This window comes from Cervus elaphus, chromosome 17 (genome assembly GCF_910594005.1).
Source record: "Cervus elaphus chromosome 17, mCerEla1.1, whole genome shotgun sequence".
NCBI lineage: Eukaryota > Metazoa > Chordata > Mammalia > Artiodactyla > Cervidae > Cervus > Cervus elaphus.
This window is the reverse complement of record NC_057831.1, coordinates 27526284-27545747: the sequence shown is the minus strand read 5'-3', so window position 1 is coordinate 27545747 and position 19464 is coordinate 27526284. Positions and strand designations below refer to the sequence as shown.

General features: G+C 36.5%; 1 protein-coding gene across 5 annotated transcripts in view; it reads left to right on the top strand.

Annotated features, from left to right (window-relative positions):
• Positions 1 to 19464, top strand: part of RAP1GDS1 (Rap1 GTPase-GDP dissociation stimulator 1) — a 152310-nt gene that overhangs the window by 53365 nt on the left and 79481 nt on the right. For all 5 annotated transcript variants that reach the window (XM_043870714.1, XM_043870713.1, XM_043870710.1 and 2 more), the window contains exons 3-4: positions 14879 to 15001; positions 18431 to 18556. In XM_043870714.1, coding sequence (XP_043726649.1) covers positions 14879 to 15001; positions 18431 to 18556 — 249 coding nt within the window. The remainder of the gene's footprint in view (positions 1 to 14878; positions 15002 to 18430; positions 18557 to 19464) is intronic.

Sequence of the window (19464 nt, the reverse complement as noted above, 5' to 3'; positions counted from 1 at the left end):
CTGCATCCCATAGGTTTTTGGATTGTTGTGCTTTCATTTTCTTTTGTCTCTAGGTATTTTTGATTTCTTCAGTGATCTATTGGTTGTTTAGTAGCAAATTGTTTAGCCTCCACGTGTTTGTGATTTTTTTAATAGTTTTTTTTCCTTATAGTGTATTTCTAATCTCATAGCATTGTGATCAGAAAAGATGCTTCATATGATTTTGTGGGTTTTTTTGGTAAGAATCTGTATTGAATTTGTTACAATGTTGCTTTTGTTTTACTTTTTGGTTCTTGGCCCTGAGGCCTGTGGGATCTTAGCTCCCCAACCAGGGATCAAATCTTCACCCTTTCCATTGAAAGGCAAAGTCTTAAACCACTGGACTGCCAGGGAAGTCCCAATATGATTTCCATTTTCTTAAATTTATCAAGGCTTGCCTTGTGAACCAGCATGTGGTCAATCCTGGACAACGTTTCATTTGTAGAGGAAGTTTTTCTTAATGAAAAGTACAGTGTAGTTTTACAATCTCTGAGTCATTGTCATTTAGTAGAATAATGAGGTTCAGTATAATTTATATCTTTCTTTGTATATTCAGGGACAGACATTTACTTAATGAGAATTAGTACCTAAAGAATTAATAAAATTAATTATTATATATTTTAGAATCCATGGTTATTAAATAGTCCAATAAACAATATAGGAAATTTCTCAATTTAGTAATTTATAGCCCTCTAAGTTTCAAAATTACAGTCAGTAGAGCATTAATTTTGCTACTAGATAATTGTTTGGTTGCCATTATAAGGTCATAGTATATCAGCCTTTCAATTATGTCAGTAGTTGTAAATTGAGATATTCATTTTTTTTTTAATTTGTATATATTACTCAACCCTGAAAATGTGACTGTGATTGCTTATTAGTCTTCTACATTTATTTTAATAGTTTTACATAGATATATATTTCTGCATGTAGTTTTATATATAATTTATATAGATTCCTCTTAGATATTTACAATATGTGAATTTTGGTATCTCAAGATTTAATGAATTATGGATATAAATTATTTTATAAATTTAAAAATATTTTAATCCTTGACATTAAAGATAATTTTTAAAGTTTCTAACATTTGGGTTAGGGGGAAAAAAAGAAAACTAGCCAGAAAAGTAGGTAACTGTAGTAAATTATTCTCCTTTTGAAGATTTGATTTTATATGAATCTAAATCCATACGAATCTATAGTTTATCTATTATGTTAAAACCAGAAGAGATGCCATACCATGGGAATATATTTATACTAAGTAAATAAACAAAAGTGAAGTTATTTCACTTTTTATTGTTACTCATTTATTTACTGCTTTTTCCATTTTTTGAGCTAAGAATGTATGTGAATATTAATAACCAACTGCAAAGATTGTTGAAATAGGAAAAATTTTAACATTAAAGACAAACTAGAGAGTAAATGATTAACACATTGCTTGAAATACTCAAAATAAGGGAGTAATAACCAGGAAGGGGGAAAAGATCCCAAATTAAGAAATACTTTTTAGAAACACATTGAAAAAGAGTTGAAGAGATGTATGCTAAATAAGAGCTAAGTTTCTTTAACTGGAAGTAAGCTACTATATTGGGCTTCCCAGGTGGCGCTGGTGGTAAAGAACCCGCCTGGCAATGCAGGGGACATAAACAATGCGGGTTCGACTCCTGGGTGGGGAAGATACCCTGGAGAACAGCATGGCACCCTACTCCAGTATTCTTGCCTGGACAGAGGAGCCTGGTGGGCTACAGTCCATGGGATTGCAGAGTCAAGACACGACTGAGGCTGCTTAGCACACATGCACAAACTACTATATTATCTTCTATTTGCTGTACAATAAGATCTCGATGAAGAATACTGAGGCCAGTAATATTATATGCCATATTCTTAACTGTGTGTGGTTTGTGGTCATTTTACTGTCTTATAACAAATCACAACATAAATTGTAGCAAGAAGTTTGGCTCTGTTTCCTAAGGCTTAAAAATAAAAACAAAAATAAGCAAATGGGACCTAATTTACTTTTAAAAGTTTTACAGAGTAAAGGAAGCCATCAGCAAAATGAAAAGATGACCTACCAAATGGGAGAAAATGTTTGTAAATGATATGAGTGATAGGGGTTAATATCCAACATATATAAACAACCCATTTAACTCAATATGTTTTTCTTTAAAAAAAAATTTTTTTTTAATCGAGTCAGTGATGCCATTCAACCATTTCATCCTCTGTTGTTCCCTTCTACTCCTGCATTCAGTCTTTCCTATCCTCAGGGTCTTTTCTAATGAGTCAGTTCTACGCACCAGGTGGCCAAAGTATTGGAACTTCAGCTTCAGCATCAGTCCTTCCAATGAATATTCAGGACTGATTTCCTTTAGGTTTGATCTAAACCATTCCTTTGACTGATTTGATCTCCTTGCAGTCCAAGGGCCTCTCAAGAGTCTTCTCCAGCACCACAGTTCAAAAGCACCAATTCTTCGGCACTCAGCTTTCTTTATGGTCTAACTCTCACACCCTTACATGACTACTGGATAAACCATTGCTTTGACTAGACTGATCTTTGTTGGCAAAGTAATGTCTCTGTTTTTTAATATGTTGTCTAGGTTTGTCACAGCTTTTCTTTCAAGGAGCAAGCATCTTTTAATGGACATGAGTTTGAGCAAGCTCCGGGACTTGGTGATGGACAGGGAAGCCTGGCTTGTGGCAGTTCATGGGGTCACAGAGTTGGACACGACTGAGCGACTGCATTGAACTGAATTTTAAAATGAGCGGAAGACCAGAACAGACATTTTTGCAAAGAGGATATACATCTAGCTAAAAGGCACCTGAAAAAGTGCTTAGCATCACTAATAGAGAAATACAAATCAAAACCATGAGATATCGACTCATACCTGTCAAAATGGCTATCTTCAAAAACTATACAAATAACCAGTGCTGGCTGGGATGTGGAGAAAGGGAATCCTAGTACATTGTTAGTAGGATTGTAAATTTGTGTAGCTGCTATTGAAAAAGGTATGGAGGTTCCTCAATAAACTCAAAATAGAATCACTGTGGTTGTTACTCAGTCATTAAGTTGTGTTACAGTCTTTGTGACCCCATGGACTGTAGCCCACCAGGCTTCTCTGTCCATGGGATTTCCCAGGCAAAAATACTGAAGTGGATTGCCCTTTCCTTCTTTAGAGGGTCTTCCCAACCCAGGGGTCAAACCCACATCTCCTGCTTGGCAGTCAGATTCTTTACCACTGAGCCACCTGGGAAGTCAAAAACTGGAGACTGCAGGCCTCGATCCTGCTACCCTTCACATGCAAAGTGAGTGCTGTGCCATTCCAGCTAACTCCCCCTTCCCCAGCCATAGTGTCCAGCAATTCCACTGCTGGGTGTATATCTGAAGAAGACACTGGATCAAAAGATACATGCACCCCCAGTTTTCAAGGCAGCATTATCTACAGTAGCCTAGATATGAAGCCGTTTGAGTGCCCATTGTTAGATGGATGGATAAAGAAGTGGCCTGTGTGTGTGTATACACACACACACACGTGCACAATAGAATATTCTCAGCTATAAAAAGAATGAAATCCTGCCTTTACAACAACGTTGATGAACCTAAGGAGTATTATGCTTAGTGAAGTAAGTCACACATAGAAAGACAAATACCCTGTTATCACTTGTATGTGGAATCTAAAAAAATAAAATGAATAAATATAACAAAACAGAAACAGACGGCTAGTAGGTTACCTGTGAGGAGAGTGAGGGGAAGAGGCACACAATAGGAATGTGGGGTTAAAAGACACAGGTTTCTATTTATATGATATATTGTACAGCACAGGGAAGTGTAGCCATTGTTTTATAATAACTTTAAATGGAGTGTAATCTATAAACATTGATTTATGTGTTATAATCTATAACACATAGAATGCTGTTATAACTATATTTAACTATAGAAATGTTATAATCTATAAACATTTTAGGTGTTATACACCTGAAACTAATATAATGTTGTAAATCAACTGTATTTCAAAAATAAAGGAAAAATGGCAAATAGAGAAAAATATACACAACCTCTTTCCTCAAAAATCATTGTTAATAACTGAGAAAATGTGAATATTTCATGTTTTTAGTAAGATATATTTTAGATATAATATTCTAGGTAATATTCATATAATGGACTGTGTAATGTAGAGAATATTCTCTAATTCTTTTTTTTTTTTTTTAGTAGGGATTACTAGTATTCAGTGTCTTTTGTTGTCAGATACATTCACTTGGATATTTGTGCTGTTTTATTACCAGTTAAAAAGCCAATAATGCATTGGGTAATTTCTTGGGATTTCAGAAAGCTAACACACGTTTAGGTGGTTTTTGTTTTTTTTTGACTCTCGTTATACAAGGCTGTTGAAGCAGTAGAAGAGAATGGTATGTGAAATTTTGTGACCCTGCAAATGAGTTATTCTGTTGGCCGAATTCCTTTTATACCAGGGCATTGTGGGAAAGAGGTCCAGGTGGTCAGTCCCTTATTCTCTTCAAACCCTGAACTGATAAAATGAGATCTACCTATATTATGGGGTGCAGTGCTTGGCTCACTGTGTACAGATTTTAATGTTAATCCTATCCAAAAACACCCTTACGAAAATATCCAGAGTGTTTTTTAACTGAATACGCAGGTACCATGGCTCAATCAAATTGACATACGAAAGTAACCATCATGAGTGGACTCTGTTCTACTGATGTATCAACATGAGGATTGTGTGGCATAATAGTTGTGTGTTGGGATAACTGCTAGTGAGGAATGATGCCATTAACATTAGAGTTTTCCACAAAGGAATCTATAGTTGATTTTTACTGACGTTGATTTCGTGACCTGCTTTTCAGTATTCATTGTGATAAACCCCAAAATGAAACTCCAGAAGGCCAAGTAGTGGGTTTTTTTTTTAAGAGACATCTGGATTTAAATTCTAGGTTTCAGCACACAGTGTTCTCTGGGGTGAGTTCATTTAGATGCTAGTAATTTTCTCTTCCCATATTTCAGTGTGAGACATCTTTTCTCCTCCTTGTACTAAAGAAGCAAACAGAATGTTTTGATTTTGCTCATAATAACTTAGTTATGGATTGATCACCTTTTCTTTCTGATGTGTGCATGTGGGAGGGATGAGATAAAGGCAAGGTAATTTTCTAAAATGATTTCTGAAGGTTTAAAGAACATTTTTGCATATGTTTGCTTTTGAAAAAATGTAATCCAAGACCTGATTAGCTTAATGCGAAGTGAAGTTTAGTCTCTGCATGAGCTAGTGATTGGTGATTCTACGAAAAAAAATTTCTGTTCTTCATGAGAGAATTCGTAAAATATAAGACAGTCTCTTTATAAGCTCAATCTCTGTTCTGTTAAAAGTAGTTAGAACTTCTACAACATTAATAAATACTCAACTTAAACATTAAGTTATCAATTATAACATTAATAAAAACTCAACTACTCCATCTTTAGCGTTCTATGACAGCTTATACTTCCCTTTTTTGTTGCTTAGCCACTAAATAGTGTCCAACTCTTTTGCAACCCCATGGACTGTAGCCCACCATGCACCTTTGTCCATGGGGATTCTCCAGGCAGGAATACTGGAGTGGGTTGTCATTTTTTCCTCCAAGGGATCCTCACCCAGAGATTGAACCCACACTCTAGTGTTGGCAGGAGGATTTTTTACTACTGAACACTAGGGAAGCCCAGATACATCCCTTTAGTCAAACTTTAAGGAGTTTATAACTGAATAAAAAAGGCATATAAAAACACACATTAAATAAGTTTGACTAATTAATATACATTGAAAATACATCCCTTTAGTTGAACTTATTTCAGTGTATATTAATGTGTATGTCTTTTTTATTCAATATATACTCCTTACAGACTGGACAGTTCTATTCAGCTAGCTTTAATTGGGTCCCACCATGCATTAGTTGGTACCTTGCTCTGGAGAGATTGGATAGACAAGTAATAGATAAGTTTTAATATAGTGTAGATCATGGCATCTGGTCCCATCACTTCATGGGAAATAGATGGGGATACAGTGGAAACAATGTCAGATTTTATTTTGGGGGGCTGCAAAATCACTGCAGATGGTGATTGCAGCCATGAAATTAAAAGACGCTTACTCCTTGGAAGGAAAGGTATGACCAACCTGGATAGCATATTAAAAAGCAGAGACATTACTTTGCCAACAAAGGTCCGTCTAGTCAAGGCTGTGGTTTTTCTAGTGGTCATGTATGGATATGAGAGTTGGACTGTGAAGAAAGCTGAGCACCGAAAAATTGATGCTTTTGAACTGTGGTGTTGGAGACTCTTGAGAGTTCTTTGGACTGCAAGGAGATCCAACCAGTCCTTCCTAAAGAAGATCAGTTCTGGGTGTTCATTGGAAGGACTGATGCTGAAGCTGAAACTCCAATACTTTGGCCACCTCATGCGAAGAGTTGATTCATTGGAAAAGACCCTGATGCTGGGAAGGATTGGGGGCAGGAGGAGAAGGGGATGACAGAGGATGAGATGGCTGGATGGCATCACCAACTCGATGGACATGAGTTTGAGCAAGTTCCGGGAGTTGGTGATGGACAGGGAGGCCTGGCGTGCTGCGATTCATGGGGTGGCAAAGAGTCGGACATAGCTGAACGACTGAACTGAACTGAACACATTATATAGAGTTGATTACAAAGTGTTCAGAGAATTGGACTCAATTCATAGTTATAAGAGTCTTTCAAAGTGTCACAGAGATAAAGATTTCACCTAGGTTCTGTTGGATAAATAGGTGTTGCATTGGTATATTTTCTTATTTTTCTCCTTTTACCTGCCTTTTCCCAAACCTTCGATAGTATCACCTGTCTACCTTTCCCATTTCTCAATTTTGGTAGCCTCTAGCAGCTGGCAGAAAGAAAAAAAATCACCCAGGGGTACAGAATGATGCTATTAAAATTCAGGGTCATTAGCCTTAGCTGGTTGGAGGAGGCAATGGCACCCCACTCCAGTGTTCTTGCCTGGAGAATCCCAGGTACAGAGGAGCCTGGTGGGCTGCCGTCTATGGGGTCGCACAGAGTCGGACATGACTGAAGCGACTTGGCAGCAGCAGCAGGCAGCCTTAGCTGGTAATGATTTTTCGTATTCCTTCTTTGTAGAATATATTTTGTCCTTTTTCTGCTGAGAACATGCTTTGTTGGCTTCAAAACACAGCTTAAATGTTAACCTTATTTATGGAAATTTCCATGGTTTTCATGGAGCTGTGATTGCTACCCCTTATACATTCCAGTACTCATGCCTGGAAAATCCCATGGATGGAGGAGCCTGGTGCAGACTACTGTCCATGGGGTCACAAAGAGTCGGACATGACTGAGCGACCTCACTTTCACTTTCATACATTATATGTAACTTCCACGGTGGTATCAGTCATGTTGAATTGTGATAATTTATTTACGTCTCTCTCTCTCTCTCTCTCTCACTAGACAGCTCACTGAGGGTATGATTTGTGTCCTCCAGCTTATATTCCCAATATAGTAGGGACTCAGTGAAAATACATCATCTGTGGGTAATCTCAAATACTCCAAGTCTTCAGCTACCAATAGGCTCTAACAACTTGGAAACAATGACAGCATTGTGTGTGAATATTGGGAAAGAGAGGTGAATTTGATTAAGAAGGAACAGGGAGTGCTGGATTTTGAAAATACAATGTATTTACCTAGGTAACAGGAGGGCACACGGACTGTGGGAAGAACATCCCAAGCAGTGGAAGCCACATGGACAATTTCACAGAGAAGAAACCTGGTTCAACCAGAAACTGAAAGAAGTTTGGTGTAACTAGCAAAAAGGATGCGTTCAGGGAAGGGGCTAGAGATGATCATTGGAAAGGGAATGGGGTCACACTATGAAAGGACTGATGCTCTGTGTCTTGGTCCACTTGGGTCACTGTAGCAAAATAGCCTAGACGTGGTGGTATCTCTCACAGTTGTGGTGACTGGTAAGTCCAAGACCAAGACACCAGATTTTGGTGAGGGCCTGTTTCCTGTTTCATAGATGGCTGTCTTCACTAGAACCTCACATGGTGGAAAAAGCAAGGCACCTCTCTGGGATCTCTCTTTGTAAGGTCACTGATCCCATCAGTGAAGACTCTGCCCTGTGATGTACAGATGCCAACCTCTTTAGGTTTTGTTCCCCAGGGTATTTCACAAGAGGATGGAGATGGATCTTCTACTGAAAATATTCCTTCACTGAGTTTCACTATACAGTATCCATATTCTCTTAGCACGAAGTGAGGAAATCCACATTTACTTTATTTAGGGACCATATTTTCAGTAATCACTCTAAAATTATAGTTGAACAGTTCCTGTTATATACTCTGCTTTTACCACATTCATTAGTATTGTCCGTCTTGGTATATACTTTCTCAGTAAATATCTTTCATTTTTTTAACTGTGTAACTCAATTTTTAGCAACTACTTTTGACCTAGTTAGTGATAACTTTAAAGAAAATAGCTAAAGCAGATCTCCCTACTTATTCTAGTGATGATTTCCAAACACATAACTTCTCCACCTCCCACAGCTTACATTATCTCTGGAATTGAAATGCCTGCAAGACTGTCAAAAATCATTTATTGTAATTTTATAAAATGACTCTCCCAACTTAATCTTTTAGTAAAACCTCTGTTGGTGAGTCATTGTGCGAATAGGTCTTTGTTCTACCCTCTTTCTTTCCATGACTATATCCATCCTTTTCTCTCCTGCATTTCATATTCCTTTTATTTGCTTGAAATCCATGTTAGGGAGAAAAAAGTTCTCATCAGTGAAAGAAAGAGCATTTTGTAACTCCTCCCCACCATGTACTTCCATTTTCTTTCAGAAACACTAATTTCTCATTTGTCAGGCCCTTTAATCGTCTTATACCCAGCATACTCTTCTTATGTGTTTTAAATCTATTTTAAATCTGTTTCAATTTCTCTATATGCAGTTCCCTTTCTCTCCTTCAATCACTGAGTCAGTTTGTCTGTCTCAAAATACTGTACATCCCTTTCTCAATTGTTTTACTTTAATTCTTCTGCAAAATATGTGAAATAAAAATATTTATCACGTAATAACTTGGTGAATCTGGTCAAGGTGTTGTTAGTACTGTATATCTTCTAAATTAACATTTGTGGTAGGAAGAGCACTGGATTAGGTATCAGAAAAACTGGTTTGTTGTAGCTTTACCAGTATAGTCATATGACCTTATTTGTGGTATGAAGAAAGCAATCTATCATACCTGTGTCACTTAGCTATTTTAAGAAATGAGTTTTTATGATAGTGTCTTTAAAAGATCGAATAGCTTTCAGTCAGGTACCTTTAAATGAGGACACTGTACCTCTGTGTAGGAATTAGTTAAAGTGGTGAGGTGAGTGGTGTTTCAGAGAGGGAAGTAGTAACAAGATATGAAAAGAAATGATTAATTTGGATCTCTGTAAGGAATTTAGTGTGGCAAGAATATAGTATATCAGTGGAGGAGTATCAGGAGATATGGTTGGAAAATATCATGGATGTGCTTTAAAAGTTACAGACTATCATTTAAAGATTTAAAGTAGGGAGTGACATAAAATTTGTATTTCCAGAAGCTTATTCTGCAGTCAGTGTAGATGACAGATGGAGGGAGGCTAGAGTTAGGGAGACTCTTGAGGAGGCTGTTGCATTTAATAAAGGTCAAAATTGAGAACTGGAAGTCACATGAATTTAACAAGTAAAGAATAGATGCCGGAGATGCTAATCAGATGGGATCTATGGAACTTACACTCTGGTTAACGTGGGTGGTCGAAAGGCATTTATTAAAGGAGAAGAATTTATAATCCTTCTTGGGTTTCTGGCTTAGCTGGGTTCCCTGCCATGAACTGCTATGGAGAATAAAACGAAAGGAAACAAAAGAGAGTTGATTTGAGGAATGTTGAACTTGAGGCATTTATTCCATATCCAAGCGCGCATGCTTTGTTTTAGTTGGATGAAGGGAGAGAGGATTTGGGACTTGTCTGTGTAGTAGTAAATGAAGCCTTGGATTTGAATCAGATTTCTCAGGCACAGGGCCAGGTCTCTTGTTATACCTTATTCTAAAAGTCTATCCCTTGAGAAATAAATAGTTCCCCAGAGACAAGGATGCACATAGCCCTTGAGTCGTGTTCCTGGTCCTTGCTGTCAATCCCAAATCTGAGTCTCTCTTCACAGTCACAAGAATCCTTGGACATGTAAGTGAAACTGACTGTTTCCTATTGTTCTTATAACTAGAAGTAAACAATACTATAAATCTAATCCAAGTACATTTTTAATCTATTAGAGTCATAGTAATAACAGTCATTATTTTTGCTCTTCTGTCTTGGCGTTTACTGTAAATTGGTTATCAAATGCTTTTCATTAATTTATCCTCATGAAAGCAGATGCTAATATAACATCATAAGTTCAGCTTATGATAGTAGCATACCTGAAAACCCCTCTTGTTATATAATTATAATGCCAATTATTTTAATATATTTACTTGACAGCTTTGTTGGGAACTTTAGCCTTTCTCCAGCCATATCTTCAATTATGAGTCCTTCCCATTCCACCTGTTCCCTGCCTTCTGCTGGTTATTTGCCTTGAGAAATTCTGAGTTGTGCTTTAACTTCTCCTCTCCCTATAGCATTGTAGCCCGGCTTCTTGATTTACTTTTCTTTCAAGCTTCTCTGACCCTATTGCCTGGTGTTTTTTTCTTTTTCTTTCTGACTCCGGCAGTTTCATAACGAAGCTGCGCTTTTGCCATCGGGAGGTCAGGTGGAGTATGAACATACGACTGCAGAGACCGGAATGAGAGCCTGCACGGCTGCAAGGGCGCTCTGATGGCTGTGGCTCCCACAGATACAGTCTTAGAGACACAGTTGCCCTTCGTGTCTGGGTCCGTCAAAATTCAAGGACAGCCAGTTGCCTGTAATTTGTAGACATACTCAAACATTGTTATGGCTGCACCTAAATGTGAAGTGGGGAAGTTGGATCGATTACTGCAAACATTTAAAAGGAGTGCATTTACAGTGTCAGTAGTGGTCTGGGTAAAGATAATGAAAAGTGTGCCTTTTTTTTTTTTTTAGAACTCCTGATCACGGCTTTTTTTTTTTTTTTTTTGCAAGCAGTCAATCAGCTATTCATTTAGACCTGCATACACCACACTCACTGACTCTCTTAAAATCATTTCAGGGGTGTTCACAGATATCAGAGAAAATGTTTAGTTCACAGATACACACTGTGATATGGAGTGGAATGCCAGTGTAGAAAGCATCTATGGAATGAGACTGAAACTTTGTAATTATTTATTGGATAGTGGCATTTTAACAATAAGCTGTATTTGACTCTGTTTTCATGCCAGATGAAAGAAGGTAATTCCCAGCTGTTTCATTTCAATTCTAGACCTACATAGAAATCCACATGCTAGCGAGTAAATAGAACTCCTTTTCAGTTTTTCTAAATGGTAAATCAGATTTATATGAAAAACCAGATTATATTTTCTCTGACAATAGTATTGAAAAAGGTACTATTCCCAAATCTTAATTCATTGTATTACAACTACCCTTCCAATACTTTGGATTGTATCCATGGAAATTCATCAGAGTGCAAGAGTTTTGTATTGTTTTCTTTTATTCCCCTTGCCCCTGACATCAGCTCTGATGTTAAGCCATTCTTTTAGTTATAGTTAAAATGAGACATGCATGGGTGATTTGCAGTTAACTCCTCGCCTCCACACACACAAGTGCCTCAGCCTCACATCTAATCATGATTCATGCCTTATGCCAGATTCTTGCTGTCATCCCAGCACCAGCAGATGGTGGGACATGACCCCTGGGGCAGTCTGACCCAGTGTTCTAAGGTTGTACATCTTTTGGTAGCAACGGTCAGAAAAGGAAGAATTTTAATGTGGCAAATTGAGTTTTTCTTTTGACTTCTTGCTTTAAAAAAATAAATTAATGGAAATTTGGTGTCAGATTTTCAGGTGGTACCATAAAAACTTATTTTTTAATCCCAGAAACAAAAGTGAAAAGGCACATTGTATTTTATAAATGGGCTTGCTGAAAGAAAGGACAGCTGCTGTGTTTATATTTTGTCATGCAGACTCTACGTTTGTAATAATCTGAATTGTGAGAAATGAGTGAATAACAGCATACAAAAAGACAAATTTTATTTATTTATGCTTAAGTACGTTTTCTGTTGTAAAGAATGGCACCAGTGGATGCCAGATGACACACATGTTGAATTGTTAGTGTAGTTGAGACTGAATTTGCTCCTTATGCTCTATGGTTAGTATGATTGGTGACTTTAGACAAGTTTACTTCATCTTTCTGGACCTCTGTTTCCTCACCTAATAAAAAACGTTGTTTTAAAGTATCTCCAAAATAATCCTTTTTATTATAGAACATAAAATGTAAGAAACCAAAATGGCATTAGCGGCTTTAAAGTGTACTAGGCCTATGGTAGGAAAAGGAAATGCATGGATGGAGTTTCAACATTAACTAATCCTGATTACTCGATCTTTTGTACTGGATAGATAAACATACACATAACTACCGTATTTGCAAAGGAATGTTTTTAAGATAATAAATCCATGGAATTTTTTTACAAGTTTCAATTTTTACAAGTTTTTCCATGTAATTTTCTATTGATTTAGCTGTTAATTCTAGCTTCTCCTGATGACGTTAAGAGTATTAAAGCTCTCTAGCCCAGAATCCTGGGTAGTCATGGGTTGCATAGAACATTGCTGTGTAGCTTTTTGACCAGAACCCAAGATGAGGGCTGCATTTTGCAGTCAGTAGGCATGCGCTTACAGTCACCTGTGCATGCATTTCACTCAGTGTTTTATCTTACTGTGCATGAACAAAATTCTTTTTTTCTATTCTTTTGTTGTAGATGTTAATTCTATTGCTCTTTTTAAGGAATTGCTGGTCCTTATTCACCAGATTGATTTCAGGGTTCTTGATGGATTGGGACCCACAGTTTGACAAACACTGAGCTGAACGATCAGCACTTACTACAAAGAAATAATTATTTTTTAGACTTTCTCAAATTATTAAAAATGATTTCCTACTCTTTATTAATCACAGCCGCTTTCATTTACTTAACAAGAAATCTTTAGAGTTCTTTTATTTATATGTGTATTCAAAGGCTATAAAAGATATTGAGGAGCTACACATAGAAACAACATTCAAATAGAATGTTTCTGTGAGTTTGATATAGCTTTGGACGGCCTGTCTTTTAATGTTGAGAGTTGTGTTCCTGTTTTGCTGGAAGACTGGCGTGGGGTGTCTTGCATGGGAGTTTGCTGGCTCTTGGGTGGAGCTTGGTCTCAGGGTGGGTATGGGAGGCTTTTGGGTGGGCTTTCATCTGTTAATGTTCCCTAGTGTCAGGAGTTCTGCGGTGGTCCAGAGTTCTGGAGTTGAGCCTTCTGCCTCTCGGTTTTGGTCCCCCTCTTATGGTAACATCAAGAGGTTTCCCTCCATACAGCCCAGAAGGCAAAACCCCTAGGTTAATGGTGAAATGACTTTCCGGAGCCAGGAACACCCAAAGAGATTCACGGTTATATAAAGAAGAGAGGAGGGAAATAGAGGTGACCAGGGGGAGAAAATGGAGAGTCCAAAGGGAAGAGAGCAATCAAGCCAGTCATCAGATCCTTCATTTTTAAGAGATTGGTTTGCCTTTCTGGTCCTCCACCAGCATTCAGAAGTTGTTTTGTGAAAGTTGCTCCACATGCAGGTGATCTTTTGATGTATTTTTGGGGGAGAAAGTGGTTTCCCTGTCCTATTCTTCCATCATCTTGGGATTGCCCCCTAAATAGAATGTTTTAATGAGCCTTATAACATCCTTTTTTTAAACACATGGCGTTCCTCTTCACTGTTCAGAGTCAAATAGTAATTTTAGATTTTGTTTCCTTGAGCTTTTATTGCCATCATCATTCCAGGTGTACATCATCCCAGTTACTGTTTTTTAATAGGTCAAACTTTTTTACATGAAGTGGCTTGGCTTCATGCAAAGGCTCTTCATTTGCAGTTTCACAAAGATGGAAAACAAAGAAAAGAAGTGGGCCTTTTGAATTTCTATATAACCATATAGAATTCTGAATGAAAGTGAAAGTTGTTCACTCGTGTCCGACTATTTGCAACCCCACAGACTATATATAGTCCATGGAATTCTCCAGGCCGGAATACTGGAGTGGGTAGCCTTTCCCTTCTCCAGGGAATCTTCCCAACCCAGGGATTAAACCCAGCTCCGCATTGCAGGTGGATTCTTTACCAGCCGAGCCACCAGGAAAGCCCAGAATTCTGAATACCATGGCCTTATTGCTGCCTAAACTACTTCCGTTTTTCATTAGTGGTTTGAGTAAGTTATGTGAGAAACACAGTAATCAAATGGAACTGAATAGTCTCTTCTGTCACTTCATATAAAATGATATGAGGTGAGTTTTTTGCACATGTAATTGCCACTTTTAATTGCTGTAGCATTATTGGAAGTCATAGAATTTATATGTATATAATAATACAATATTAGGAAACTCAGAAGGGAAGTAGAAAATAAAGCATTCCTACTCTGAATAGACAGGATTGGAAATAACATTGAAAAGTAAGTGTGGTATGCAAATGGTATATTCAGAAAGGATTCCTTTGTAATCTGACTGTAGGTTTACAAGAGATTGTATTAAAAAGTGTTTTGCATAGGGAAAAACCGATGATAAAAGTGGCTTGTGGACCTGAAGATAATTTTATATAAATAATAAATAATTTCTACTATAGATGGTGACAATTCTTAAAGAATTTACTGTAGATGTAATTGTCAGTGTTAGTGTTGAAGATGTTCACTGAAGCTCTTTGTGTGTATCTCTTTCAGATATGGAAACAAGTGAAAAAATCCAAGGAAGTGGAATACTTCAAGTGTTTGCAAGCCTGTTGATTCCACAGTCCTCCTGCACAGCCAAAGTAGCTAACGTCATAGCAGAAATAGCCAAAAATGGTGAGGTTTTCCTCAAGAGCTTTTCTGCTGGGAACATCTTCAGTTTTACACCCTACCTGTCAGTATGTTTTTATTAATTTATGTTTCCATTTTGTAGATTAGACCTTTTTTAAAAAATTTTCTTTGTTTTTCTTTCCATTAACTTTTTTTCATGTGATTGTTTAAAATGACTGTAGTCATTCTGTTCATACATTTCCCGTTTGCTCTTCCATTCTGTCAGAGTAGAGTTAAAGAATAGCGCTGCTCATCCCTGCTGTCCCTGTATTGTTTATTACTTTCGCTATAGGATTCTCAAATTGTCACTGAGTCATTCATCTTCACTGTCACAGGAGACCTTACCTTTTTCAGTGTATACATTGTTTTCTGTTATATCCAGAAAATATGACCTACTGACAAACCCACTGACATGGCAGTTGGCCGCAGTAGTGCAGTTGGAATACGTACTATGTTTTCTGAGTTCACCTTCATGAGGAGCATTTATTTCTTAAGTGTCCATGTAAATATACTCTGGAGAAAACCTCAAAGCATGGATTATATAATAGCCATCCCGTTATGTATGGTTTGTATCCAAGGGAGAGGGGATTCTTTGGAAGATATTTCAGGAATATTTTGTAGCAGAAATATTTGTATATGATTTTAGTTCAGTTAGTTTAAGAAAAACACTGACTTAAAAAAATTTTTTTTAACTTTCCATTACTCTATGAAGTGACTCAAAGAGGATCTTGCTGTGATGTATGTCAAAGAGTGTATTGCTTATGTTTTCCTCTAAGAGCTTTATAGTTTCTGGCCTTAAATTTAAATCTTTAATCCATTTTGAGTTTATTTTTGTGTATGATGTTACAAAGTGTTCTAGTTTCATTCTTTTACAGGTAGCTGTCCAGTTTTCCCAGCACCCCTTATTGAAGAGGTTGTCTTTTCTCTATTGTATATTCTTGCCTCCTTTGTCAAAAATAAGGTACCCATATGTGTATGGGTTTATCTCTGGGCTCTCTGTCTTGTTCCATTGGTCTGTATTGCTGTTTTTGTGCCACTACTGTTCCGTCTTAATGACTGTAGTTTTGCAGTATAGTCTGAAGTCAGGAAGGTGGATTCCTCCAGTTCCATTTTTCTTTCTCAAGACTGCTCTGGCTATTCAGGGTCTTTTGTGTTTCCATGCAAATTGTGAAATATTTTGTTCTAGTTCTGTGGAAAATACCATTGGTAGTTTGATAGGATTGAATCTGTAGATTCCTTTGGGTTGTGTAATCATTTTGATAATATTGATTCTTCCAAAAACATGGTATATTTTTCCATCTGTTTGTGTCATCTTTGATTTCTTTCATCAGTGTTGTATAGTTTTCTGCATACAGGTCTTTTGTCACTGGGTAGGTTTTCCCCTAGGTATCTTATTCTTTTTGTTGCAGTGGTGAAAAGGATTATTTTCTTAACTTTTCTTTCTGATTTTTCATTGTTAGAAGCACTGACTTCTTAAAGCAGTTTTTAAGCATAAGGGAAGGCCATGCTAAATGCAATAGCATTAGTATGCCTCTATTTCTCAAAGTTTGATATTATTTTTAGTCTTCTTATTTTAGTAAGTTGCATATATTATACTTTAAAAAAAAGAAACTTTAAAATTCTGGTCTCAGTTTTACACAATTTTATACGTTGTGTAATCACTATGCAGGTGGTGTTGTAAAGTACCAGTATATGTTGTTTTTGGCCCAGTAAAACAGCTTGTTCATGTGTGTGTTACCAGAAAGAATTGCCATGAAATTTTTAAGTTTGTTTTGTTGTTGTTTAGTCACTGTGTCATACTCTTTGCGACCCCAAGGACTTCAGCATGCTAGGCTTCCCTGTCCTTCACTATCTCCCAGAGCTTGTTCAAACTCATGTCCATTGAGTCAGTGATGCCATCCAACCATCTCATCCTCTGTCGCCCCCTTCTCCTCCTGCCCTCAATCTTTCCCAGCATCAGGGTCTTTTCCAGTGATTCAGCTTTTCACATCAGGTGGCCAGAGTATTAGAACTTCAGCTTTAGCATCAATCCTCGCAGTGAATATTCAGGACTGATTTCCTTTAGAAGATTGACTGGTTTGTTCTCCTTACTGTCCGAGGGACAGAAATCAGTTTTTATCTTTAAGCTTTTTTCCTTAAGAATGAGCACACACACATAACATAGATTCAGAAATTTTGAGTAGCTAATTTTGAAATGGATTGCCATTCCTATATGAGCTCACTGAGTAATATCAGTCCTCATAATACTTTGTCACAATTTCACGATAACTGCTGCTAGAGCTTGCTTCTAATAACACTTTAGTAGATGACAGCTCTGTTTTAAAGACATAATTAGTAGCATTTATACTTTTAATTAGAGACTTGTTAAGGGCCTGTCACTAATCCCTGCTGGTTACAATAAATGGGACCCAATTTAAATGGTTGTTTATTGCTTAACCACCACATTGTTGTTGTTGTTGTAGAAGTGACTGGCTGAGAAAGTAGATTAGAATCTTCCTTTTAAAATAAATATCTTCAGAAATGCAACATGACCCAACAGAGATATTAACTGGGCTTATATTTCTTCTTGTTAGAAACTTGACAATGAAAGAAAATTGTGTGAACTGGAGAAAAAAAGAAATTAGAAGAAGTTAATAGGTTCATCATTACTCTGCTATGCATGTTGCATAACAACAGAAGAGAAATATTAGCATATACTTGTTAGATTTTGATTAATTATAAAATATAATTTTGTTTAAATGTTTATTTCCAAAAATATCCTCTAAAAATTGACGTAACTGACTATGTGCTGATGTTCAAACACCAGAGGGTTAGTAAGAAGTTCCAGGTACAAGTTTAATGTGGGAGCGTAGCTGTGACCATAAGTTACAGTAAGAGATTTGATGCTTTTTAAAGTAAAGTATTCCTCTCATAACAGATTTAAGATGAATTTGGGGCAAAGAAAAAATAAGCAGAAGAGAAAGTGTCCATGAATATTTCTTCCTTTTTAGAATTGTACTCTTAAAGTATCTTTAATAATAATAACAACAATACATTTCTGAAACTGGTGCTCTTTTGTGCCTACAGTGCTAATAAGTGAAGTAAAAGCAAGTAAAGACTTTAGATCTTATCCTCCTCCTCCTCTTTCTCCTCTTATAACATGCAGTTAAGAAAATAGTGATAAATTAGGATAATGAAAGTTAATGAAAAATTGTTTTGGTTTATGGTAGAGGCTATCAGCAAGACAAACATGATCCCATTCATTTTTGTATACTTATTTCATGAAATATTTAGTAGGGTTGTAATAGTATTTTTGGACAGCGGTGTACTCTTCAAATAGCAAGCCATCTTAAACATTTTAATAAGTATTAATAATAAGTAAAATTTAATTAAGGAAAGTTATTTATGTAATTGTGAATGTTTATATTTTTAATTAACCCTATCTCTTATTTTCAGAATTTATGCGAATTCCATGTGTGGATGCTGGATTGATTTCACCACTGGTGCAGCTGCTAAATAGCAAAGACCAGGAAGTGCTGCTTCAAACGGGCAGGGCTCTAGGAAACATATGTTATGATAGCCGTAAGTGTTGATATATCAGTGGTACACTTACAAACTTTTGTTTGAGTCATGACTTTTGTAATAATTCTGTTTTGAGTGTTAGCACTATCTCTTCTAGCCTAAGACATTAACGTGGGGGCAGTATGACTTAGTTCTGCTTATGAAACTGAACTGATGGAAATTTGGGCCATAGTACTCTAAACTAAGACTTATCCGACATGACTTCTTTTTTGTGTGTGTGATTTCACAAATGATATTTTCAGAAGAAAGTAAGTAAATTTCTAAGTTTTGGAAAAGCTTTTAATTTTAGGGAAAAAATATCTTTTCAGTTAGGCTTTATTGAACTACCACCTCTGGATGATAATGCTTCTGAACACATTTTTTAGTTTCTAAGTCTATCCAAATACATTTTAATTCCTTGCAATTCAGTAAAGCCATTCATAAAAACCATTATCTTCTCAAGAGCTAGATTGGTTTATTGCATCTTGCATTGCCTCCATTCCTATTTGTCATAATGTCGTTGTCATCCTCAACACTTTAATATTGTTATTACTGTTCCTACTAGGCAAAGAGAAAGCAAGAACTTGGGTATGAGTATAGATATTGCAAAATTTTTACATTTTCTACCTTTTCTTCCCATATATGTGCAAATGAAATACAGAAAAAAATCTTGAGTATAGTCAGTTTAATTAGACTTATCCTGATTTTCCTTTGATTTCTATTTTCTGAAACAAAAACACATTTTTAAACACTCACTTTTAGCATCTCCTAAGAATTTATTTAATTCAGTAAAGTCACAAACATATTCATTTATGATGAAAGATATAAAAAAAAGATAGAAACCATAGTTTTCAGTTGTAACTTCTCTGTAGCAGTAGTGATAAGGCTAGCCTCATTTATTCTTTCCTTACTTTTTCTGAAATATCATG